Source organism: Diabrotica undecimpunctata, chromosome 2, assembly GCF_040954645.1.
Source record: "Diabrotica undecimpunctata isolate CICGRU chromosome 2, icDiaUnde3, whole genome shotgun sequence".
In the NCBI taxonomy this organism is placed as follows: domain Eukaryota; kingdom Metazoa; phylum Arthropoda; class Insecta; order Coleoptera; family Chrysomelidae; genus Diabrotica; species Diabrotica undecimpunctata.
The window spans coordinates 124,662,639-124,689,835 of record NC_092804.1 but is presented as its reverse complement, the minus strand read 5'-3'; the positions used below and the strand labels follow the sequence as shown (position 1 = coordinate 124,689,835).

Here is a 27,197-nt window from a genome sequence, read left to right as displayed (position 1 = left end):
GGACAGAGAAGGCGTAGCATATCAGCATTCTTACTTTTGTATCAAGAGAAAGGTTGTGAATCTTGAAGAAGGCCCCCATCCAATTATAGGTGGATCCAGCTTTTCCAATGAGTGCTGTAATCTCCTGATTATCGGTCCATTCTTTATTTATTATGGTGCCGAGGTAGTTGTAGTGCATCACTCTTTCTACAGGGGATTGGTTGACGTAGAGTTGACCTTATGTTATCCTTTTCTTGCTAATTATTATAAGCTTTGTCTTCTTAACGTTTATATTGAGTCCATATTGTTAACTGTAATACAAGATTTTTTTCATAACAACTTGTAGGTCTTATAAGTTGTCCGCAAATACTATGGTATCATCTGCATATCTGATGTTGTTCAGCCGGTAACCATTTAGTAGAATACCTTTTTCAGTTTTGTGCAAAACTTCGATAAATATTCTTTTAGAGTACAGAATGAAAAATAGAGGAGACAAAATTTAGCCTCGACTCACTCCACGCATGATTTTTACATAGTCAGTGTGTTCACCTTTAACTGTGAGATTTGCTGTCTGATTCCAGTAAAGATTTTTAATTATTTTTAGATCTTGGTTGTTAATTCCTGCTTCTTTAATATTTGCATCATCTTGGCGTGCTGTACTTGATCAAACTCTTTCTCGTAATTAAGCAGATATGCGTATACGCCACAGTTGACGTCTCTGCATCTCTGGAATAAGACTTGTACTAAGAACAAAGCCTCTCTAGTACCAACAGCATTTGTGAAACCGAACTGGTTGGGGAAAGTTTGACTTTCACACAGCTTGTAGATTCTCTTATGAATTATCTTTAAGAACAATTTTAGGATATGACTCATGCGGCTTATAGTACGGTAATCTTCGCATTTGTTAGCTCCTGGTTTTTTTGGAAGTGCAATAAACTTAAATTTTAGCCATTCTGTTGGTATTTCTCCAGAGTTGTATATGTTGTTGAATATCTTTGCGAATAAACTTCCTGCTATTATATTCTTGGTCCATCATTTACTTTTTTTAGCTCAAAGGTATTGTCTCTTTGGTCTTCAAATAGTTTTTCTAAATATTCTTTCCACGTTCTTATTTCACTCTGTTTGTCCAAGATGATATTTCCGTCAGAATCAGTTATATTTCCTTTCTGCCTTTATCTTAGTCTTCCTGTGAGTTCTTTAGCTTTCCTATGTACATTGTGACTATCGTACTTTAACTGCAGAGTCTCAATTTCTTCGCATTATTCCCTTGCTCTTTTTCTTTCGCTTTTCTGATTTTAGTTCTTATTAATATATTTATATGGTTTTACATTTGTCTAGGTCATTTTGGCTTCTTTTCTTTCGTTCATTAGTTTCAGGATCTCACCTTTATTTTTATTTTTTTTTACTTAATCTAACTGTCTTTATTCTTTTGTGTTTGTCCTTTACATTTGCACTATTTTTGTAATATGTTTGATCCTTTGTTCTTAATTCGATTCGTCTCTGATTGCAGTCACATGCTCGTTTAACGTGGCTTCGACTCTCATTCTCGTATCAAGGTCTTTCAGCATACGTAGGTCGTATGATTGTGCTTTCCTTTTTGCACTGTTTTGAGTTTGACTTTAAATACTCCCACTACTGGAACATGATGTGTCTCCAAGTCTGCTCAAGGATAGGTCTTGACAGATGTAAAGCTGTTTCAGAATCTTTTATTTACTAAAATGTAGTCTATTTGATTCCCAATAGTTCTCCTAGATCTATCTCAAGGGAATTTCCATGTGTACAGCTTGCAAGGTGGTAATTGGAAGAATGTTTTGGTGGTAACTAGTTCTCAGTTCTTCGTCTTTTGCGAATTTTTCTAGGAGGTCTCCTCTCTCGTTTCTGACTCCAAGTTCATGTGCTCCAACGTACTGTGTCTTGTCTCCAGCTCCAGTCTTGGCAATAAAATCGACCATAATGATGAGAACTTCCTGTCGAGGAATTTTCGGTATGATACTGTTGATGGATGATTCCGAGGAGGAGGTTGTCAATCCTCTACCGGACGCGTCCCCAGGTGGCGGATAGGGGAATGCCTCCCAGATATGGGTGGTATCGGGGAAATGAAATACCCGACGCGAACCAAAACTGACAACAGTAGCATCTGACCCAGAGTGGGCGGCTGCAAACAGCGTCTGACCCAGAGTGGGCGGCTGAACAATAGGTCCTCCAACAGGGGGTTGTGGCGTTAGGCGTTAGCAACCTAGCACACTTAAAAAAATCCAAGGGCTAACGAACAATTGGCAGAAATGAAAATTTTTAAAATTAATCCCCGGGTGGCAATCCACACCTCCGAAGGAGGGAGCCCCATCTGATACGGGGGGGGCACTTCTGCTTTGAGTTCAACAAACCCGGCTTCGAAACTCAACCGACGACAAAGACAGAGAAAACTAAGAATCGGCACATGTAATGTGCAGGGCTGGAGAACAAAAGCCAGTGAAGTAACATCAGAATTCGAAAAGATGAATCTCGATATCCTCGTCACAACGGAAACAAAAAAGAAAGGAAACGGCACGGAAAGAATAGGGAAACTAATCCATTGTTGGAGCGGAGTAGAAAAGAAAGACCGCGCAAAAGCTGGAGTTGGAATTCTACTAAAGAAGAAATGGGAAAAATCTATAGACGATTGGGAACCCATAAACGAGAGAATTGCCAAACTGAAAATCAAGATGTATGGCAGAGAAATTATAATACTAGCAACATACGGTCCAACGGAAGATAGTCCAGCCAATGAAAAAGAACGATTTATCGAACAACTTCAAGAACAAATGGATAAGAGAAAACCTAAACAAGAAATAATAATAGTGGGGGATCTAAATGGAAGAGTCGGAAGAAAAGACAATGACAGAACAGTTGGTCTATTTGGAGAAGACACAATTAACGACAACGGAGAAAGATTGGTAGAACTATGTGAAGTAAATGATTTGAAAATTATGAACGGATTCTACAAACACAAAAATATACATAAGTACACATGGACTCAAGAGACAAGAAAACTAAGATCCATCATTGACTACATTATCATGAACCACAAAAGCTCCATCAAAGTGAAAGACACCAGAGTGAAAAGAGGGGCAGAGTGTGGAACAGATCACAAACTTGTGGTGGCATGACTAGACCAAAAACTAGAAGAATTCAGATATGACACGTTAGATGAAATGCATGAACACATAAAAACCTGCCTGATTTCAGCGGCCTTAGAAGCTCTTGGAGAAGACGACCAAAGGAACACCCATCAGAATATCAAATTAAGGGAAGACACATTGAAATGCATAAAAGAAAAGAAAAAACTACACATAAAATACCTAAACACCAAAAAACAGGAAGACTTAGACCTATATAGAGCGAAAAACAGAGAGGTAAAGAAAAGAGTAACAAATGAAAAGAACAAACGATGGGAACAAGCATGCACAGAGATAGAACGACATATCGGAGGAACGAGAAATTCAGAATCATGGCGAATATTAAAAGCACTTCAATGAAATAAGACAGAGAAAACCCAGATCGGCAAAATTAGTGAAAACGAGTGGCAAGAATACTACGTAGAACTACTTACAGAAAACCGTCCCCAATTTCAGGAAGAGAATATAGAACATGCAGGAAATGGGGCATACGACCAGATAGAAATAAGCCTGGCAGAAGTTAAGAGAGCAATCAAGACATTTAAGAACAAAAAAGCCAAAGGACCCGGAGGAATACCAAACGAACTAATTAAAAACGGAACGGAAAAGTTATTCCGCGTGCTACATAGAATGTTCGAAAGAGGACTAAATGGAGAAGAAATACCTGCGGAATGGACACAAGCATACGTCACATCCATACATAAGAAAGGAAACAGGAAAAAATGTGAAAACTATAGAGGAATTAGTATAATATCGTCGGTAGGTAGACTTTAAGGGAAAATTATTAAAGAAAAACTAGAAACTGAAATAATAGGAAAAATTGGAGAAGACCAAGCAGAGTTCACAATAGGAAAATCATGCCTAGATCATACGTACACATTAGAACAACTGATAGAGAAGAAAATGGCAAAAGGTAGACCGGTCCATCTGGCCTTTGTTGATCTAAAGAAAGCATATGACTCAATACCTAGAGTCAAATTATGGGAAGCAATGAATGATCTCGGAATCCGACAAACACTAATAAAAGCAGTTAAAGCACTATACAAAGAAAACAAAGTAGCTATTAAATGTGGAAATAAAGCCTACAATCCATTAAGGACGACAAAAGGACTTCTACAAGGCTGTGCTACGTCCCCTACTCTGTTTAAAATATTCTTGGAAAAGACACCCAAACCATGGAGGAGAAAGTGCGAAGGAATGGGCATACCAGTAAGAGACGAATACCTATACACCTTAAGTTTTGCCGACGATCAAGTAGTCATCGCACAAGATGAAGAAGATCTCAGCTTTATACTCAGAAAACTAGAAGAAGAATATAAAAACAACGGAATGGAAATAAACTTAGAGAAAACTGAATACCTAACAACAGAAAACAAGGATATGAGAAACCTAGAGATAGACGAGGGAAGACAAATAAATGGAACAGATAAATTCAAGTATTTAGGAACCATAATATCGAACCAGGGAACAACAGAAGAAGATATAAACAACAGACTGAGACAAACAAGAAACTGTATAAGACAACTAAACTCAGTGTTGTGATATAAGAAAATTACGATAAAGACAAAAAAGAGAATATATAATACCCTGACAAGAAGTATCCTGACATATGGGTCCGAAAACTGGACAATAAACAAGAGAAATAGAGGTAGAATAAGAGCAGTAGAAATGGAGTTCCTGAGGAGAAGCTGTAGACTTACAAAAAGAGACAGAATTGAAAACGCAGAGATTAAGCGGAGAATGGGAGTGCAATCAGACATAATCGACTATATAGAGGAGAAGACACTATCCTGGTACGGCCACGTCAGAAGAGCGGACAGAGGACGCTAGATAAACAAAATCACAGAATGGAGCCCGATTGGAAGAAGAAAGAGAGGAAGACCCCGAAGGTCATTCAGAGATGAAATCGACGAGGCTATGGAGAAAAGAACCCTGCGAGATGGAGACTGGAATGACAGGGAAAATTGGAGAAAACGGTTAAGTGAAGGAAGACAGTGAAAACTGTGGAAATCCTTAGTAGTAGTAGTATACTGTTGATGTGCTAATAGAACTCAATTGCTTCTTCCTCCTTTTTGTCTGCAATGGAAGCATAGACTCGGATGATGTTTATATTAGTACGGTTGGCTTCTACTTGTAGTAACATCACTCTCTCTGATATTGGTGAATAACTATTAACAAACTGAAAATCTCACCTTCAATTGATATTTTCAACGATATAACACAAAAATATTGCATAATAAAAACGAAATTATTCTAATTTTATATTAAAGAAATATATTACTTATTTTGATTTAAATTTATCCCTATTGGACTATTAAAAATAGTGGTAAAAAGCAAGAGAAAACAAACGATTATAAAATGGTATTGATTTTTACCACTTTACGCTATCATTTTAGTCTTTTCAATAAAATATGGCATTTCTAGTTGTTTTGTGTAAAACTTATTAAGGTCGCGGCTTTAATAATTGAAAAAATGCAAAATTCCCGACAATGCAAATGCAAAAAAGACCCGGCGTAACTTATTATTGTTATCTGTACAAAAAAAAAACACTAACCTTACTATTTACCACTTTTTTTTCTTTGTTTTTTATTTCTTGTTGTTTTTATTTTACTTTTTTATAACTTCAATAGCTATCTTTAATTCGTCCACAATCTGATATTTTTACGACAATAATAAAATACATAATTTTTTTTAGGACTAAGCAGTGATTTTCCTGACTCTTGTAAACTTTTAGTCGGAATAAGTAAAGGAAACTATTGTCCAATTACGGAAAATATAAATACCAACATACCTTTGCCAAAGAACTGTAAGGAGGCTTTCGAAAATGGTAATTATATAAATTCGTATTACGAAGTTTGTAACGCCAATAAAATTTATTTATAATCAAAAACTAAATTGGTATAAACAATGCAATATAGCTTATCTGAAATCAATTCCTACTTCTTGGTCGAACAGAGAACAGGTCCTACACTTTCTGGAGCAGAGTATGTTAATTAAAGAGGCAATATAGTACCTGCAAGAAAAACCGGAAAACCGTGCAGGCAAATAGTTGTAACTAATATACATAGGCAAGTTATGCTAAATTGGGTTATATTTTAGCTGCAAGATGAAATGCTGGCATAAAATTAGGGAAGAAAGGCGTCAGGATATTTTGAAGAAAATATATTCCTTCAATACCAAAAACGAACGAGATATTTACCTACAGAGCCTAATCGAGGCCATACCTATAAAAAATCGAAAACCAAGAAAATTAGGGAACAAGAGGAAAAGTTCATTTAAAGAGAGAATCAGTTCATTTGTTTATAACGTTCATTTGAGAGAACGTAAAATAATGATCTGCAAGAAAGCGTTTGAAAGTTTTCATGACTTATTATTCAAATAATCAAAATTAATCACTTATAAAATTTACCAGTTTGGGAAAAACTCCTGAAGATAAGAGAGGGCAGCAAAATAACAGGAAAACCATTCCAGCCAACACTGTTGCTCAAATAATGGATCACATTCAATGTTTTCCCTTAACATTGTAACGAAATATTTTGCCTACCTCAGGGTAAGATTATGGGGGTAGAAAATTGGGGACAGAAACTATGGGGGTAAAGATAGGGCAAGAAAAATAAACGCTACTTATGCGAACGGCACTCAGGGGTTAACTGGAGAGCTGGGGTCGTGAGTAAGTAAATGACAAGGGTGTCAGGATTGGGGCAGCTACAAAAAATGAAACAAACGGGTTACTTACGTAAATCTCCTGGACAAAATGAAACAAGATATGGCAGACAAGGTTACCTCTAGCTATTTTAATTCGGACGCCGCTTCGAAGAAAACTTCCTGCTGGAAAAAGAAAGAAAATTTCTTCTTCCCTAAAATCAAAAATACACACAAGGGTTAGGAGACTTTTCTAAATAAAAACAATGGATCAGAGAAACAAATCAAACGTTTATTTCTGTCTCAAGCAAGCAGTTATCAAAAATACAAATTGCACAAGAAGCATAGTAAATAACATAATAACAAAATTAACAAAAACTTACGTGCTTATCTGTTTACAAAGGAGATTGCTACAAAAATCTTCGAATTGGTTCCTAGGTTATTTATTAATATGACCAAATTAGATTATTAAAAATTAAGGATATCCTTGTTTATGAAAATATCTTAAAATTTAACCTTATATGTGGAATATCTTTTCTATATAATAATCAAATTAAAATTGTTTTTCAAGAACAGCAGATTTAAGCCAAAATGTCATATGTCAACATAACATTGTAAGACAGTATAACTAACACTAACACAATATAAAACTTCAAATATTACAAATTCTTTTAATGGAAGCAATTATCAATTATCAAAAATAATGTCTATTTAATTTGGAAAAATTAATATGTTAATTGTTACCTTAATTCACAAACTTTGCCACTTAACTTTGAAAAACTTGCTATCTCTGGGATTGGAGCTGCAAGGACAAAACTCTCTACTGGAACAAAAAGGAAACCATGTCCATATGCAGGAACGAAGGTCTGACGTAAATGGAGTTGGATCAAGCAGGCAAACGACAATAAAGCTGGTGAGACATCCTATATAGTCATTTTCAAAATTTCATCAGTTCCTGTGTACTGCACAAATCTTCTGATGATAACTCTGTTCTAAACTGCCATTATGCAAAGAGTATTATAACCTTAACCGGTCTTAAGACATAACACAAAAAAATTGAATCGACTCTCGATTCAAAATCGCTCAAACATCTTTCTAGTCTGAAATCTCTTGCTTGACTCCTTATCTGCCTTACATTTTACCAATTCAACCTAAATAATTTCCCTTCGCGTCTCACAACTAGTTTGTGGTCTACGAACCTAAACAAACAATCTACCCTCGACACTCGCTCTTCGACAACCCTGAAATATTCCCAGCTTATTACGTTTTGGAAAAATTGAATACCTGACTTGCAATATTTTTTCTAAGAACCTCTTTTTTTAACCGGAATATTTGGGGGCTTGAATGTAAACAAATCGTTGTTCAACGACAAAAAATCTTGAAATATTATAGTAAAGACAAAAAACACTCCCAGCGCTAATACGTCTTTACTACGATATAAACGTCATCATCATCATCATTTTGGCTTTACAACCCTGTGTGGGTCCTAGCCTCCCCAAGAATTTTTCTCCAGTCGTCCCTATCCATCGCCTTCCTCCGCCAAGCACGTATTTCCATATTTCTCATGTCTTCATCGATGTTATCTAGGAATCTTGTTCTGGGTCTTCCTCTTCTTCTTTGACCAATAGGTCTATCAAGGAGCGTTTTTCTAGCTGGGTCGGTTTGCTCCATCCGCATTACATGGCCTACCCACCTCAGACGTCCTATCTTTATGTGTTTTACGATATCTGGTTCCTGGTATATCCTATAGAGTTCGAAGTTGTATCGTCTTCTCCAGACACCATTTTCATTTACCGCTCCATAGATGCGCCTTAGTATTTTTCTTTCGAAACATCCTAACATGTTTTCATTGCTTTTTGTTAAAGTCCAGGTTTCTGAACCATATGTTAGGACTGGGCGTATTATTGTTTTGTAGAGTTTTACTTTTGTATTTCTTGATATAACTGTAGATTTAAAAAGGAGATTAAGCCCAAAATAGCATCTATTAGCCGTGCAAATTCTGCGGTTTATCTCTGCGGTAGTGTCATTTTCAGTATTGACGAGCGTTCCCAGGTATACAAATTCGTTAACTGCTTCGATGACGTCATTTTCTATAACAAGTGGCCGTAGCGTTTGTGGTTGCGTACCTATTTTCATGTATTTTGTTTTATTGGTGTTTATTATTAAACCCATTTTTGTAGCCGCTTCCTTTAATGCTACGTATGCCTCTCGTGCTGCGTTTTCCGTTCTCCCAACAATATTGATATCATCAGCATATGCTAAGATTTGCACAGATTTGTTATATATTGAACCGGTAGTTGTGATTTGTGACGTACGTATTACTTTTTCCAGAGCTAGATTGAATAGTATACAGGAGAGTGGGTCTCCCTGACGTAGCCCGTTATTTGTTTTAAAAGGTTCAGAGAGTTCCCCCTGGATTCGTACTTTGCATTCAACTTTTTCAAGGGTTAGTTTGGTTAAACTTACCAACTGATTTGGTACTCCTAGGTCTATCATTGCTCTAAACAATTCTCTTCTATTTACAGAGTCGTAGGCTGCCTTGTAGTCTATAAATATGTGGTGCGTGTCTACACCGTATTCCAGTGTTTTCTCTAGAATTTGTCTTAGGGTTGAAATCTGATGAATTGTTGATTTACCACCTCTGAAACCAGCCTGGTATTGTCCTATTATTCGCTCTGCATATGGTGCCATACGATGGCATAGTATATTGGAGAATATTTTATACGCTGCATTTAGGAGCGTAATTCCTCGATGGTTAGAGCATTCAAAGATATCACCCTTTTTGTGTATGGTGCAAAGTATTCCAATATTCCAATCATTGGGAAGGGACTTCTGTATCCATATTTCTTTTATAAGCTGCTGTAGCGCTATTATGATATCGTGGCCACCTTCTTTATATAATTCCGCTGGGAGATTATCTATTCCGGGTGATTTGTTTCTGGCTAGTTTGTTTACAGCGTCTTTAACTTCCAGGATCGTTGGTGGATCCTCCTCCCTCTCGTCTGCTCCGCTTACCTCGCAGCTTTCGTCTTCCGGGTTTTCTTCTTCCTCTATATTAAGTATCTGGTTAAAATATTCCGTCCATCGGTTTAGTACGTCTGTTCTTGTTGTTAAGAGATCGCCATTTAAACTTCTACATTGATTTGTGTTTGCCTTAAATTCTTTTTTGTTGATGTTAACTTTCTTATAGAATGTTCTGAATTCTTTCTCTCTGTTGAGGTTTTCTATATATTGAAGTTCCTTTTTTACGTGGTTTCGTTTCTTCATTCTGTGTATTTTCTTTTCTTCTCTTCTCTTTGTCTGGTAATTCTCTATACTTGTTCTAGTTCGGCGGGTAAGCATTTTTGCATAGGCTTCATTTTTTTTCTGTGTTGCGTCTTTGCATTCATCGTCAAACCAGTGATTTTTTCGGGTACAAGTTTCTGTTCCTATTTCATCTTGTGCTGCTGACTCAATATCTTCCCTTATCCTGCTCCAGAATGAGTCTATATCTTAGACAGATGACAGAGACGATATAAACGTCTTTACTACGATATAAAGCCAGTTTACGGAAATAAAATGAGGCGACAGAAACGAAATATTCTGTGTCAATTGCCTCTAGTAAGAAATGGTGCAAAAAGTGCAAAAGCTGAATATGAATGCTGAGCTGTTTCGTGTCAGAAGAACTTTTAGATTAAATTTTGCATTATACAAATAAATATATAGACTTTATTTCAAGCAGATATTCCAGAAAAAGAGATGCTAAACAAACCGACAAAATAGAACTAAAATCCTTTTAGGCCTTTTGTATTTCGCTGGCGTACACCGCAGAAATCGACTAAATTTGGAAGTTTTATGGACAACAGCTGGTAGTGGAATTGAATTATTTAGACTTTATTGATAAGTTGTCAGCTGTTAGACAAGTCTTTCACTATTTGTAGAGAATTGCAAAAAAGAATACTCTATGAAACAAAACGTAACTATAGACGAGATGTTGGCAAGCTTTCGGGGCAGATGAGATTTTAGGCAATATATCCCATCAAAACCTAACAAATATGGGATTAAAATTTTTTTCACGGTCGATTCTAAGCTATTATACACAGGCAATATGGAAATTTATGCAGGACTGCAGCCTGACGGTCCATTTCCTGTCAGCAATAAACCAGTAGATGTGGTCAAGAGATTAGCTGAACCTATCTATAATTCAGGACCAAATATCACTGTTGATAATTGAAAAACAACAGACTATCATATGTAGAAACAGTCAAAAGAAATAAACGTCAACTACCACCTGAGTTAGTGAGTATGGCAAATAGACCAATACAATCTAACTTTTTTGCTTTTAGTGAAGATTGTACTCTTGTATCGCATGTGCCGAAGAAGAGAAAAAACGTAATTTTAGTAGCTAGTATGCACTTTGATGACGTAGTAAATTCAGATACGCACAAGCGAGAGATAATCAATTATTACAATTAGACGAAATCAGGGGTTAACACTGTAGACCAAATGATTGATTCGTATAATGTAGCTAGGAAGAGCGGAAGGTGGCCTATGGTGATATTTTACGTGGTCTTGAACGTTGCTGGGATCAACACACAGACCATTCACATGCATCATAATTCAAAAATACGACGTAGACTCTTCATTCGAAACCTTTCAAGGCAGTTATTGTCAGAGTTAATAAAACGGCGATCGGATATTACTGCAGGTATTCACAGACCATTGCAGCTTTAGCTTCAGAAACATAAGCAGGAAAGTTCAACCAGTGGGGCAGATCCAGATGTTGCTAAAACAGGCAATAAAAGAAAAAGGTGTTCTTCTTGCTATGCGACAAAGACGACGCGTTTGTCCAAATACTATTGTAAATGTTATTGTCCGTTATAAATATTGTTTGCAACCGTTGCTATAACCGTTTTACTAGTCCTTTCGCTGATGAATCTGATAAAGTTTAGCTAAATCTAATTATGTGTTTGGGTAATTTTTGCCTTAGATTAGTAACAACAATAATAGTTATTACATGTTTTTATTTTGTTATGTTCTTAATGCTGCATTTATTTTTTCTTTTGACAATAAATTAATTTAAATCCGCTTATTTTTTTATTAGTCATGTTTAACATAAATATTTCTTCTGATCTTAATCAGTTTTTTTCCAATCTTATTGAAACATTAACCTTAAACCAATTTTTCTCTGAGATACACCACGTCATATACAGTACACTTTATGACCGCGACATCTGAAGGGTTAAAAAAATCATTATTCTAAACAAGAAGTCGAGTATCTTTATTCAAATCTGAACATAAAAATTATATACGATCTTTTTAAAACTAGGTACCCTAACAAAAAAGTAGTATATCCATTCTATTACAAAATTTTTAAAACGAGGTTTAACTAAAGCTTTGGACGCCCCAAGAGGACACGTGCTGTGAATGTGAAAGGTTAACGTTAAGACTGAAAATCACAACACTTAACGATAATGTAAAACGTGTTGCTCCTGCCAAATTTTTTGTCCACAAAAAATGGAGTAACAAATTTTATAAATCTATAAGGGATACAACAGAACTATGTAAAGTAAGTAAGGGCACATCACTTTGTTTAACATTTGATTATATATGCAGAATATTTCACTTCCATGCATGCCTATCCAGGAAATGTACTACTTTAGGCAATTATCCGTGCTTTCATTCTCAATTCATAATGTTGGTGATAAAACTGCTATATTTTACCTATACCTTGAAGGCCTTGCTAAGAAAAGACAAAACGAAGTTTGCTTCTTCCTATTGGATTACTTAAATATATTGGATTACCTATTGGTTTATTGGTATAAGCTTCTTTCTATTGGATTACGATACAGTGGCAGATAGTGAGCGGGGGCTCCATAATTGATAACGTTGTAGAAGCATGTAACAAATACAGACTAAAACTAAATTGCAAGAAGACAAAAATAATGATCATTAGTAAGAACACCGACATAAACGCCCAAATTACAATAGGCGATATACCGTTAGAAAGAGTGAAAAAAATATGCGATTTGGGCTGCAATATTAAGGTTACTTGGGATCACAGCTACGAAATAAAAACTCATATTAAACAGCTAGAAGCTCTTTCAACAGCCTTAGGAAGATTAGCTGCAACTTATCTTTAAGTATCAATATACGCATAAGAATTCTTAGATTTTAAGTTTTTAGTGTCCTTCTCTATGGAGTAGAAAGCTGAAGCCTTACAGAAAATGCGATTAGAGGCATTTGAAATGTGGTGCTACCAACGTATGTTGAGAGTCTCATATATACACAACACAAGTAACATAAATATTCTCCAGAGGCTATGAAAAGACAAAGAAATTATTAACACGATAAAAAACAGAAAATTGGCTTACTTCGGCCACATCATGCGTAATGATAAATACTGATTTTACAGTTGATTCTACAAGGCAAGATTGAGGGTAAGAGAGGCCCTAGACGTGGACGTATATCCTGGCTGGAAAATCTTAGAAAGTGGATTAGTCTAACATTAACTGATCTATTTCGAGCTGCTGCGAATAGAATAAGATGGGTCAATGTGGTCGCCAACATCAAAAGAAGATAGGTATATTTAGAAAAAAAGAAATTACATTACTTGAACATTTATGCTTTGCCTAGCGTTGAAAATTTGTACCTGTACAGTGACAACTGTGCAGAACAAACCAAAAATCATTTGATGATATGTTTTCTTTTGGCATTGACAGATGGATCCATTCAAAACAATTTCCTATAGATTTCCTTTAAGAGGTAATTCATTGCTCCCGACATGGCAACCCACGTATTTCATTTAATACCCAAGACCCTGCAATAGCAGGGTCTTGGGTATTAAATGAAATACGGTGATCATTAATGGGTTATTACCCTCATTATGGTACACCGTTGAGTTTGGGATAAAAAGCATTTCGTTTTCCATTACAGTGACGTCACAGTAACCGTAATGACGTCACAGGCCTCATGTATATATCAAATGATTTTATTGTGTATCCAACTGACATTTCCCAATTTTCAAATCAAAATATTCATCACTTCCTGAATTATAGGCTGATAAAAACATTTTGTAACACTCTGTGTATTATGACTTACAATAAATCACATTTTTTCCATTGCTGATGTTAAGTCTTCTAAACTTTATATAATTTTTTCGCTGACTTTATATGAACACGCTGTCAGCGCATGCTACAATATAAATTAACCTTGTAAAATTGGTGATCACTTATAACATGGTTCCTAGTATAGCCCAGTCTGGTTAAAAAAAAGGTCGAAAATTTTTTCGCAGATATCTGAAGCTTTTAAGACATAGGTGGGGGTTACTAAATGACGAATAGGTGAAGAAGTACTCGTATTTTTAGCTTGCGTTTTTTTTAAACAATAATTTATGGTCACAATTTGATTTTTTGTCTATAAGTTTTTTCCTTATATTTTACATAAATGATATTTATATCATTTTTTTATATTAAGAATATCTTTATTTTCCCGTTTTTTAAATTAAAATTGATAAATAATTTACAAAGATATTTGCAAAAAAAGCAGTTTTTTGCACTAATTTATAAACTTTATTAATTTTTTTATTAACAAAATAAAATGTTATTAGTACATTTGAACATCGAGGAATTACCGTCTTTTAAATTTGTGTGAAATTTTACCCCGATCTGTCAAACAGTTTAAAAGTTATTTATAGCTTCTAGTTGCAAATGGAAGCCGAGATAACATTAATTTTCCTACGTGTTTCAATTTGAAGTTCCGATCTCGAAAAAAAAAACCAAGCTGAAACAGTTATCCCCTCCAATTTCCTATGTTGATCTTTCGAAAGTAGCTTCGTTTCGAAGGGCTGTAAGTTTCGAAAAACTTGATGAATTTTATAGCTATAAGTTTCAAAACAAAGTTTAGATTTTTGTTCAAATTTTGTGCAAATTTTACTTCTTAATGTTTATAAACGATGGAGATATCATTTTTTTTAAATAGTCTCTAACTTCGTTCCTTTTGGTCCTAGAAGGTTTTTTTTAATGCGAGTTTTTTTATTAGCTATCCAATGGTTGTACGTACAAATCTGTAGCTTGAAAAAGATAGAAGTTATTACAATTGTTTATAAGTAAAAAACATACCCCTTTTTCAAACGTTTATTTTGTAAGTAATTTTTAGAGAGATAGTTTAAGTCTTAAAGAATCCTATGAAATTTGCTAAATGTGTCTAGCATCATTAATAGAGCAAATTCAATAGTTCAAATATTTAGCCTCAGGGATAAATAAATTAAATAACTTTAAAAAAAACTTTTAAACTTTAAGAAACAAGGAAGGTTAAACTAAGAGTACTTTTTGATCTATTTGTCATCTAGTAACCCTCTAAGCTTCATATATCGATGATTTTTGCATAACCAGACTGGGCTAGTATCTCAAATTTATTTATTTGCAAAATCGTTCTTATAAAGTTTGTATTATTTAAGGTTACAAAAATTCTGGTTTATACAAAATTCTACCATGTGGTCATAAAAAACCTGTAAGAGTATTATGCGACATGGAAATTGAAGGAGGTGGATGGACACACATTCAAAAGAGATTTGATGGATCTGAGGACTTTAATAGATCTTACAGAGAATATAAATTTGGATTTGGAAATCTTAAAGGTGAATTTTGGTTGGGTTTAGAAAATATATATCAATTAACAGGTATGTTATATTATTTTATCTAAACTTTAGTTTAGAGAACTTTTAAAATTTAATAATTTTAAGAAAATTTAAAATACCAACCACTCTTATTGGAATATTTCGGTCATACAACCCATCATTCACACCCTTCCATTTTATTCATCCCGTCCTAAACAAGGTGATTGAATTCCGTTATCTGAATTCCGTTATTTTCAATATGTGTCATTTAATCTCCTGCTGTTCTTTTGATAGCGTGGAAAATTTGTTAAGTATATTGACTTAAACTATATTTTTTAGGCACTGAAACAAACGAGTTGCTTATAGAAATAACTGACCACAATTTGGTAAATTATTATGCTAGATATTCAGTTTTTAGAATAGGATCTGAATACGATGGATATGCATTAAAACATGCAGCGGGTTATTGGGGTAATACAACCGGCGACTGTATGAAATGGCATGAAGGGCAAACGTTTAGTACATTTGATTTGGACCGTGATACTTGGAGTGAGGGCAGCTGCGCAAATTTAGCACGTAAGTATTAACTGTCATCTTATAATTATATTTAAGCTATAAAAATGTTCATGTGTCCCAGCTATCTCAGTCTTTGTGCTTCATTAAATCTAACTATACCTTCTCCCTTTAATATGTTGTTAATTCATGGTTCATTCTTTTTCTTATTTCTCCATTTTGCTTACTTATCGGAGACATAGTTCTTCTAAGGATTTACCTTTCGAACGTTCCTAAATTTTTATCTCTGAGGCACATTGTCTGAGCTGCGTATGTAACTCTGATCTGCACAGCGTTATGTATCACTAGACCAAGCCCCAAAAATTGATTTTTAGATATTTCACTTCAAAGTTTTTACTTTATTAAAGTTTAGTATAAGTTACAACTGCCGTAATTTTTTGTTTTCGAAGACAGTTTTTTATGTTCTCTCTAAGTGCGAAATAGTAACTTGCTAATGTTAAAGAAGAAGGAAATAAATAAAAAGGGTTTTGGTTGACTTACGATTTTCGTCATATTGTGTCATTATGGCACAAAGTCGCTGTTTTGAACATTTATATATATATATATATATATATATATATATATATATATATATATATATATATATATAATGGCTATACACCCCAGTATGGGGTTAAACCGCAAATGCTTTCTAGATCCGATTTCTTAAGTGGATCAGTCTTTTTTGTTTATCTTATCTTCTTGACAATATCTCTCCATTTTTTCCTGTCTCTAGTTCTTCCTCTCCATTCTCTGACTCCTGCCCTTTGGAGGTCTTCTTCAACTTCTTGCAGCCACTTTGATCTAGGTCTTCCCCTTCTCTTTTTTCCTCCTGGATTCCATTCCATCATTGCGTATGTCACTGCCTCATCGCCTGCTCGCCAAATGTGACCTAACCATCTAACTCTGCATTGCTTTATTTTAGTTACGATGTCTTCCTTAAGTTCTTCCTTAATTTCTGCATTTGTTCTGCTTCTATATTCATTTTGTTCTGTTCTGACTGGTCCTAGTATGGTTCTCATAATCTTTCTCTCTGCTATTCTTAAGTCTTCTTCATCTTTTTTAACCATCGTCATTGTTTCTCCTGCATATAATAATATTGGCCTAATTATGGTGTTATAAATGCTCATCTTACTTTTTTTAGTCAGTGTTTTGCTTTTAAGTAATGTTTTGTTTGCAAAATAAGCTTTATTTGCTGCTAATATTTTTTCTTTTATTTCGGATTTCCTTTCTCCGGATTTACTTATTGTAACTCCTAGGTATTTGAAGTATTCTACTTCTTCAAACTCAGAACTTCCTATTTTGATTTTTTCTTTCATTGGTTTTTTCCCTAATCTTAATATTTTTGTCTTTTCTTGATTTAATCTTAGCCCCATTACCTCCCCTTTCTCTCTTATTTCTTCTAGCATTTCTTTCATTATTTTTCTGTTCTTTGCAATAATAGCAATATTGTCTGCATATGCAATTATTTGACCACCTCTTGTTCTGAGATTTCCTTTATTTATATTTCGTAGTACATATTCTAATGCTAGATTAAATAGCGTTGTTGATAAGGCATCTCCTTGTTTCATCCCTTTATTTATAATGAATTCCTCTGTCTCTCCTCTTTGTGTCTTTATGCTTATTTTTGTAGTTCTCATTGTCATTTCTATTAATTTTCTGAGTTTATGTGGAATTTTTAATTTTTTAAGTGCTATCATTAATCCGTTCCTTTTGATTGAATCAAATGCCTGTTTGAAGTCTATGAATAACATTTCCAATTCTAATTTATACTCGTTTGCTTTTTCCATTATTTGTTTTATTGTGTGTATTGCATCTATTGTAGATCTTCCTTCTGTGAATCCACATTGGTACTGTCCCACTGTCTTCTTTGTGATCTTTGATAACCTCTTTTTTATTATTGATGTCAATATTTTATATGTTGTATTTAGTAACGTTATTCCTCTATAATTTTCACAGATTTGTTGGTCTCCCTTTTTATGTACTGTTATGATCTGCCCTACCTCCCAGTCCGCTGGCATTTTCTCTTCTTTCCATATATTTTTCAATAGTGCCAATATTTTTCCTCTTAGTTCCCTTCCCCCGTATTTTATTAGTTCCATATTAATGCCATCTTTACCAGGGGCTTTTCCATTTTTGCTTCTCTGTATTACTTCATCCAATTCCTCTAATGTTGGTTCTTTTGAAATTTCGATATCTACTTCATCTGCTTCTTCTTCGTGCACCGTTTCCTCCTCATTATGCATTTCTTCTTCTGTTGTTTCCTCCGTCAAGAGCTCTCTGTAGTAATCTCTCCATACTTGTTTGTATTCTTGGTCCTCTATTATCACTATTCCCTCTCTATTTTTTATTCCGTTTGTTTTGCCCTTGTATTTTTTGTTTTGTTCTTTAATTTTTTTGTAAAAACTTTTCGTATTTCCGTTTGTTCTTTCCTGCTCTATTTCCTGCATTTTTTTGTCTGCCCATCTTCTTTTATTTTGCCTTATCACTTTCTTAGCATTCCTTCTTAATTGTTCATATTCTTCTCTGTCTTCCCCTCTATCTGTTCTTAGCCATTTATTTCTGGCTTGCACTTTTTTTCCTGTTATTTCTCTACATTCTTGGTTATACCATTCGTTTTCTGTTTTAGCCTGACTTTTACCTATCTGCATATTCGCACCTTCTTCTATTGATTTTTTGATCGTCTCCCATTCTGTGTTTATATCTTCTGCTTTATATTTCTCTTTTATTTGAACTGTTACTGCCTCTTCATATTTTTTTCTTACTTCTTCATTACTCATTTTATTGACATTCCACTTTTTATGTTGGTTTTTTTGTTTTGTTTTAATTTTAACTTTTTGTCTTATAGTGGCTGTGACCATGTAGTGGTCTGAATCTGCACACGCACCTCTGAACGTTCTTACATCTTTTATTGACGATTGCTTTCGTTTATTAATCATTATGTGATCAATTTGACTATATGTTTTCCGATCTGGTGACCTCCATGTTACCTTATGCATTTTAGGGTGTTCAAATTTTGTTGAGCTTATTAACAAATTTGTTCTTGTTGCTAGGTTACATAGTCTTTGCCCATTGTCATTCGTGTTTTCGTGTATTGTATGCTTTCCTGCAATTTGTTGTAAAAAGTCCTCTTTTCCAATCTGGGCGTTGAGGTCTCCTAGTACAAATATGACATCTTCTTTGGGTATTTTTTCTATCTCCTCTTCGACCCTATCATAAAAGATTTCTTTTTCGTCTGCATTGCTTGTTTCTGTGGGGGCGTATAAATTCAAGACTGATATATTAAATGGTTTGCTGTTGACTCTAACATAGGCCATCCTTTCGCTTATTGGCTTGAAATTTATAATTTTCTCTCTTAGGTGCCTTGGTATCATGAATCCCGCGCCTTTTTGCCCTTGTTTCTTTCCTCCTGAATATAACATTGTAAAGTCTTGTTTGTCAATCTGTCCCTGTCCCTCCCAGCGTAATTCTTGCAGTGCTGCAATATCTATTTTATACTTTTTGAGTTTTTTTTCTATTTCTAGCATTTTTCCTGGAGTTAGCATGGTTCTTATGTTCCATGTGCTTATTTTCAACTCTTTATTTTTTTTGTTCTGTTGTCTTCGTTTTTTATTTTTGTTTTCTTGTCTATCTTTCTTTATTGCACTTTTGTTGTACCCGGGTTTATCTGCAGTCATTTCCTGTTTCTTTGCCTTGTCCGTCAACGAATAATGCATCGTCTCATCCCTTGCTAGTTTTTTGAACCACCTCCATGATGGTCCTCCAGCTGGTTGGTGTTTCTATTCCATCTTCTTTCTAGACCATCTATTATAAGTTTGTTGGCTTTAATTTGGACACGTTTACCTTTCTTTATTTCATCTTTTGCTATTCTTCGTATTTCCTTCTGTATTTGTAATTCCTCTGTCGTTAGATCATTGTTTATATATATTTTTTCTTTTTTCACTTCTTTAAGTTTACTTTTGTTTTCCATAATTTTTGTTTTTTCTTCTTTGTTTGGCAGTCTGACTAAACATGTTTTATCTCCTAGTTTCACTGCTTCTTCTATATTTACGGTAATATTTAGCTCTTTTGTCATAAAATTTCCTATTACTTCTTTTAGTATTCTTCTCTCTCCAGTTTCTATTGTCATTCCCTGTATTATCACATTATTTTCTTTTCTTATTCTATCCAGCCTTTCAAGGCGTCCTTTTGTCTCATTCAGATCCTTTTTGATTTGTTCATTTTCTTTCCAGATTTCACTATTCTCTTGTTTTAGTTCTGCTAGTTCAGTTTTAAGTTCCCTCATTTCTTCTCTGTATTGTTTTTGTTCCGTTTTTACTTCTTTTATATCAGTTTTTAATTCTTGTAACTCTATTGTTAAATTTTTTATCATATTTAGTATTTGATCTATTTTGCTGTCATCTTTGTGACTTTTAACTGGACTTCTTTGTACTTTTTTACTGGGACCAAATAACAGTCCCTCTTCTTCTCTATTTCTTTTCCGATTGTCATCGGATGTATTATCATCTGAATCCATATTTTTACTGCTACTACTCGCGATAGAGCCAACCTCCCCACTCAACGCGTCGAAGGAAGATAGTTCTCTCAAGCAGTAGCTTGTAGTACTTTATTTTCACGTTTTCTTCCTGAATAAATTAATTTTCAATTAAAATAATTGTCAGTTACTTTGGAACGGTTTGATGTGGCAACGCCCACCTCTAGCTTTTAAAACTGATATAGCGTTAATTACCTGGGCCGGTTTTGTTCTTAGTTTTTTGTGTTGAGAGTAAATAAAATTTCCTTCGCCTTCCTAAATTTATCGAGGTTATGCACTTACCTCTCTTCCGATGTCTTTGCTATAATTACCATTAACACTTTTATTCTTCTATTACACACTGCACGCAAAATCAGCAAAATTATCGACTCACAATAACCAAAAATTGAAATTATTATGGAGCAGAATTTACACACGTCTATTTCTTACACTAGAGATGTAGATGTACATTATGGCACAAAGTCGCTGTTTTGAACATTTTTATATAACTTTTAGAAATTAATCGAAAATATAAAAAATCATGAACTCGGTGTTAACACTACCATTTTCTGAATATCATGATAATATTAAGTAAACATTAATCTTTTTGTACATCAAAGTTTAAGTTTCCATCAAATCCGTCAATGTGATCTTCTACTGTATTGTTACTGAATCGGGAGCAGTACAGAGGTGTTGCATCATTTGGTATTAGATGGATTAAAGATCTTAAGTCGTTTTATTAAAGATCTTAAGTTTAGGCACAGAAAGTGGGTTGCCTGTGGCCCAAAAAGGAATCAAGTGGTCACTTAGGGATCACATTCTAACGGGCCGTCCTTTTTTAAGTTTCTTGTGAAGATCTTCTTCAACTTTTTAAAAAAGTACGACAAACTGATGAAAAAACACCCGTGCAATGGTTTAATAATCAATTAAGGTCTTACAGATCTAATCTTTTTCTTATTAAACACATTGCACAGATGCCACTAAGGATCCTGATTTCTGAAAACTATATACATACAACCATATACTAACAACAAAAATTTGAATATAATTGGTAATAACAAATTGTTAAAAAGTCAGCTTACTTTAATTTTATTACTAATTCCAAGATTCCAATAATAAACCTAGAGACTGCTGGAAAATAGTAAATTTCGAAAAAAACGACACATTATTCAGATCGGCACAGCTTGATCTACCTCCAGACAAAATAAATTAATTTTTCACCATAATTGTAGAGAATATAATTACATCTCTTCCCACTATTAATGTCGATGACCTCTTTAATTACAGAAATTACTTTTCTTCGAGCAAGTCCTATTTGTTTGTCAGGTTGTGAAAGAAGAGGTCTCTCTAACTTTAAAGTCTCTTGTTACGAATCAAAAAAGGGAAAAGCTAAGTGTTGCAAATAAAAAGGGAAAATTGATCAGATAAAAGGCATATATCGAGCACAGTTTAATTAAATCTTGCCCAAGTACTTTCGATCCCTAGATCATCTTCAGGGGCATTTCGTCAATTGTGGCCTATCCGGCAAGAACAAGATGTCATAAACATATAATTGTACATTACACTACACTACAAATAGACAAACAAACACTTTAAAATAATTTAAGGAAGGCTACATTGCTTGAAGAAGCCGGAGACAGAATACTTCTTCAAGCAATGTAGCCTTCCTTAAATTATTTTAAAGTGTTTGTTTGTCTATTTGTAGTGTAGTGTAATGTACAATTATATGTTTATGACATCTTGTTCTTGCCGGATAGGCCACAATTGACGAAATGCCCCTGAAGATGATCTAGGGATCGAAAGTACTTGGGCAAGATTTAATTAAACTGTGCTCGATATATGCCTATATATCTGATCAAAGTTCATTTATTCGAGCATTCAACCTTATATTTATTAAAAGGGAAAAGCCTGCGATGGTGAAGCCAATATGAGAAATTATGTAAGAAGATAAACTGTAGTGAATCAGAATATTTATGGTTAAATAGAATTGTTAAACAACAGGGAATGTAACCAATACAAAAGAAAATATAAAGTTTACTTCAAACACTAGCTCAAGAGAATGAGAACTCTGCTCAGAGAGGAGGTCGGCACGTTTGCTTGCCTGTAGTAACTTAAGATAGTTAGATCAATCTTAAGAATCCTAAGATGATCTTGAGATGGGCGCCATGGTGAATTTTAAATATCACACCAAATTGGGGTATCTATAGTTATACACTAACTGAAAAATAAAAGATTATGGGAAAACAAATAATCTGTAATGCTACATACACTATATTAAATATAATCTTAATTTACTTATATCCCCAAAACAAATATGTATTATATACCAAACAATGTCTAAAATATATCCTCCAAAATATTTATATACAAAAACTAAGTTACTAAGTAAAACAGTTATCTAAAAGTATGGAAAAAAAATAACATGACCCAAAATATAATTATTTACAAAAAATTGATTACCCAGTCCTTTGACAATGAGGTAAATTGGTAAATATGTAAATTGGTGTGAGTAAATAGTACTTAAAATAGCACACAATAATTAAATAATTAGACAAATTAATAAAGGAGGCAGTTTTAAAGTATGACAATAGTCAGTTAAGTAACTAGACCAGTACACAACTTACATCAATTTAACAAAATAAAGGTACGTACTAGTAACCATAAAATGGGATAATGTATCCTGACAACTTATGTTGTTATGTAAAATATTAATAAATGAATAAATTAAAGATAAAGTGGAAATGTAAAAATAAGGGAAGTAAAAGGATTCAAAGAGTTGAGGGTACTGACCAGGGATTGTGCACAAATCTGTTTCGTAACCCACTTAGGCTGAAGGCCTAAGTATCCGAGGATATAATATATAATATAAAAAAGTTTAAATTTAAATTATTAATAGTTTAGAAAAAATAAATAAATGTCCTTAGTAGCCTTGTTACTGGTAAGGAAGTTCCCTAAGTCGTGGTCTATGACCGGCGGCAAATTAGTAGTTAATGTAGGGATTCGGTTTGCTAACGTTCAAAATGTTAGATTATTAACGATCGTATCGTTACACTCTTAGTAATTTTAATTGTAAGGACGTTCGCGAAACTATTAGCAAAAATTTAAAATTGAAACCTACAAAAAAGGTTATTCTTCAAAAACTCACAATTACAGACACATAAGAATTGTTTTTACTTTTGAAAAAGTGATTGAAAATGTTATCAAACAATAATTTTATTCCTAAGTGCTCGTTCTACGACGAACGCGGTATTTAATGCTGTTAGCGAGGTGATTGATGAGCTTGAAGGCGACAATCGCATAGCGATTTCTCTTTTGCGTGGTAGATTGAAACGTGACAGTCACAGAAAGTGCCTGATAGGAGTATCAACAAAGTTGATGAGACAGATGACGAAGCTCGCTAAGAGCGGTCCCAGTCCCATCAATTGGAGAAAAGGAGGTGAGTTTAGTTGGTTACGGTAAAGCGTAACGAACTGAATCCAACACACCTAGAATACCTTCCCAGAGATTTTTAGAAGAGGTTTTTAGAAGATTCTCAACTCTCAGAAAAAGATATTTCGTTTTTCCTTCGGTAATTTCTAGACCTCTTTAATGTGCTTTATTTGCCAGCATTGTTATTGTTTCTTCCAATATTTTCTTGTTTCTTCTTATACGAACTATGGTATCTGTATATACTACGATTTGTGATGAGCGGTGGGCTGCTGTTCGCTCAATTTCGCTGGCCGTGACTGTTTCTTCTACTTATATGTTGAATAGTATGACTTACAGGGAATTTCCTTGTCGCAAACTTACTCCAGAAGCTGATTCGATAATTTGTTGAGAATTCATGATTAATTATACAGTTATTAACGCGCTTGGGCATCGTTCTAATGAAGTGGTTGCTGTGCAAAGTCTGTGCACTGTGTTGCAAATTTAATAGAATGCGACATATCATGTTTCAGGCATGTTTAATTAGATATACATCAGGGGATTGTGATGGCCAAGATGTGATGTTGATTTAATTTCTTCTGTTAACAGATGCTTGTTACCTCCCAGAGCGTAAGTCCCCTTTTTCGAGCTGAAAAATTGTATTTTTATAATAAGTTATTTTTAGGTATTTTATAAAAAATAATATTTTATTTCAGGTGGTGGCTGGTGGTATAAAAAATGCTATTGTGTTACTTTAAATGGACAACTCAGAAATTTGCCCAACCCTGATCGTAAACTACGGGGCATGAACTGGAACAGATTAGAAGGAAATGAATTAAAGTCAGAAGCAACAACTTTACTGTATGGAAGCAGAATGTTGATCAGACCAAAGTCTTGAATTAATAAATATAAAGGGTAAGGGGGAAAACAAACGATGTCACAGAAGTAACTTACAGAGAAAAGTTAATTAACGTTACCAAACTGCTTGTTACGATCTTATAAATAAATAACACTGCACGAAAATATTTTTAGGTAGTGTATTATTATTTTGTTAACATCTAAACAAAAGAATTTAAACTTAAGATTATTAGATTGTAGTTGAAAAAATAAAAAAAACGTCACAAATAACCTGTTAAAAACCAACGATGTCCATTTTTGACATAAGCTTACATAGAGTTTTTTCATTTTGGTAGCAATGTTTCATAAAATTCTTTAGAATTTGGAAGACAAAATCGTTTTAACACTTGTAAATCGTTATACTTAGCTTGAGAAATTGGTAATGGTCCATGGTATGCTTGATTTGGTAGCTCAAATTCGCCATCTTTCATTTTTCTAGGAACACCAGATTTTATTGATCTATTTGTTATTTGCTTGCTTTCTTAAATTCCATTATAAGTGGTTCGGTAAAAAACCAATCCGCGTTTTTCTTTCATCACTTGAAGTTCTCTTACTTGCTGCAGAGCGATTGGACCCTTACGAATAAATTTTTCTTGCAGAAAAGTAGTCCACTGTTTCGTTAATTTCTGATTCACGTCTATAACTTTGAACGGTTCCGGTTTTTTTCTTGCATCTTGTAATACATTTATCCAATCTACGGGTAGTTCCATCCTAGTCTTTAAATTTATCAAGCCCATGTTTTTATCTCATTCTAGATACGAATGTTCTCTGATCGGGAATGTGACTTAAATAGTATCTAGACGCTTTATATATCGTGGATAATGTAATGAAGTAGCCGAACAATCGTGAAATTTTTATTTTGTCTGCCAGCTGAGTCGCAGAAAATGTGAAGATGGCGGACTTCTGTTGGTAGTTTATTGAAAATGAAGAAGAAAGGAAACGACGATACCTCGTCGGGTCCTTTCCTTGACACTTATTCAGGATATGTAAAAAAACCGGATTTTCCTGAAGACAGTACGTGAATGTTGAACGAAAAGATAGAAAGTTGGCTCCTATAATAAACATCGTTATTGCTGATGTTGGGTAGCGAAATATTTTTCTGGAAGTCCATGGCGATTAATTCATATTTAAAAGTTCTTCTAGCTTTTATTTGGACAGCTCGCTTTCTATCATAAAAAACGTGGGCACGAGTTTTGTGCAATTTATTTTCTGTAGATAGAGCTTTTATCTATGCTGCATCATCAACAGAATGAGGAGTCTTGATTTTTGCAATAAACTCATCACACTTGCTATGGGTATATGTCCTAGGATATCCGATTGAAATGTTGAACTTGCTATTAAATATATTTCGGTAGATATCAAACGAAACAGATGCAGCAGGATACTTTTCTTTAAACATTTAAAACATTTTCATAATATTCAACTCTTCGCTTAAATACCCTTTGAGTCCTGAATGCCATAATGACTTAACCTGCCCCGAAATGAAGCAATATGTTGCTGAATCTGGATACTCAAATTAGAAGTTAACTGACGATGTTTTGAAGAATGCTTTTCTCTTTTGTCGACAGGAGCAATTTCAGAAGTTTTCAGTGAGGTTTGAATATGAACCAACTTAGATCTAGTGATACCATGCACTGCAGTTAAGGCACTACTGCAGACAGATATTTCCATGTTTTCCCTCTTCACTCGTAGTTTGCAGCGGTATGTAGCATCATGATGTTGTTCTCCATCGATTTGTCTTGACCTTCGTCTTATAACTGGCAATACAGCAATCAAGCCAGCTAAATAAGTTTTAAGCATCTATTGATCCTAGTGTTTTTAAAACACTTCAATCTTGTGCACTTACAATCATCTCCTAACTCGTGAGACTGCAACCTCAACTTTTTCATTACATCTGCAGCTCGGCCAATTTTCTTTCGTTCATGTTTTTTTTTTAAAATCATCACACAAATACTCTTCACTCGAACTCATCTCAACATAAACTTCCGCGAAAAGATGCAAGATGCAAGAATACCAGCACCGCGCGGACAACGTTGTTTTTTATCCAGTATAGGTATTTTCTAACGTGTTTGGGACCGGATATTGTCAACATAATAACTTGATTACCTAAAATTCTTATAAAATTGACATCGTTTGTTTTCCCCTAACCCTTCATATATGTAATAGTTAGGGTAAAAAGCTACAGGAATATGTAAACATAATTTGTGAGAAAAATATAGATTCCCCTCTCGATTTAAATATATTTTCTTTTATCAAGTACCTAAGTAAAGTGTATCAGTGGTTTATCATGTCGTGGTAATTGTCCACCTTATTAATTTCCTAAAATTAAACTTGTAAGACAACATTGTAGTATTAATATGCTCCCCAGGTGATCCAGGGGCCATCTTCTGTAGGTTTGGCCGGGATGTTATAGAAACACTCTTTTGACTTTTGGTCGAGCTTTCGGAATTCTTTTATT

General features: G+C 34.3%; 1 protein-coding gene across 1 annotated transcript in view; it reads left to right on the top strand.

Moving 5' to 3' along the window:
- The window catches only part of LOC140434850 (microfibril-associated glycoprotein 4-like), a 33,018-nt gene extending 6,041 nt beyond the window's left edge, over window positions 1–26,977 (top strand). The window contains exons 2-5 of the mRNA XM_072523423.1: window positions 5,830–5,961; window positions 15,214–15,435; window positions 15,712–15,948; window positions 24,559–26,977. Of these exons, the coding sequence (XP_072379524.1) occupies window positions 5,830–5,961; window positions 15,214–15,435; window positions 15,712–15,948; window positions 24,559–24,740 (773 nt within the window). The 3' untranslated portion in view covers window positions 24,741–26,977. The remainder of the gene's footprint in view (window positions 1–5,829; window positions 5,962–15,213; window positions 15,436–15,711; window positions 15,949–24,558) is intronic.
- The last annotated feature ends 220 nt before the right edge of the window (window positions 26,978–27,197 follow it).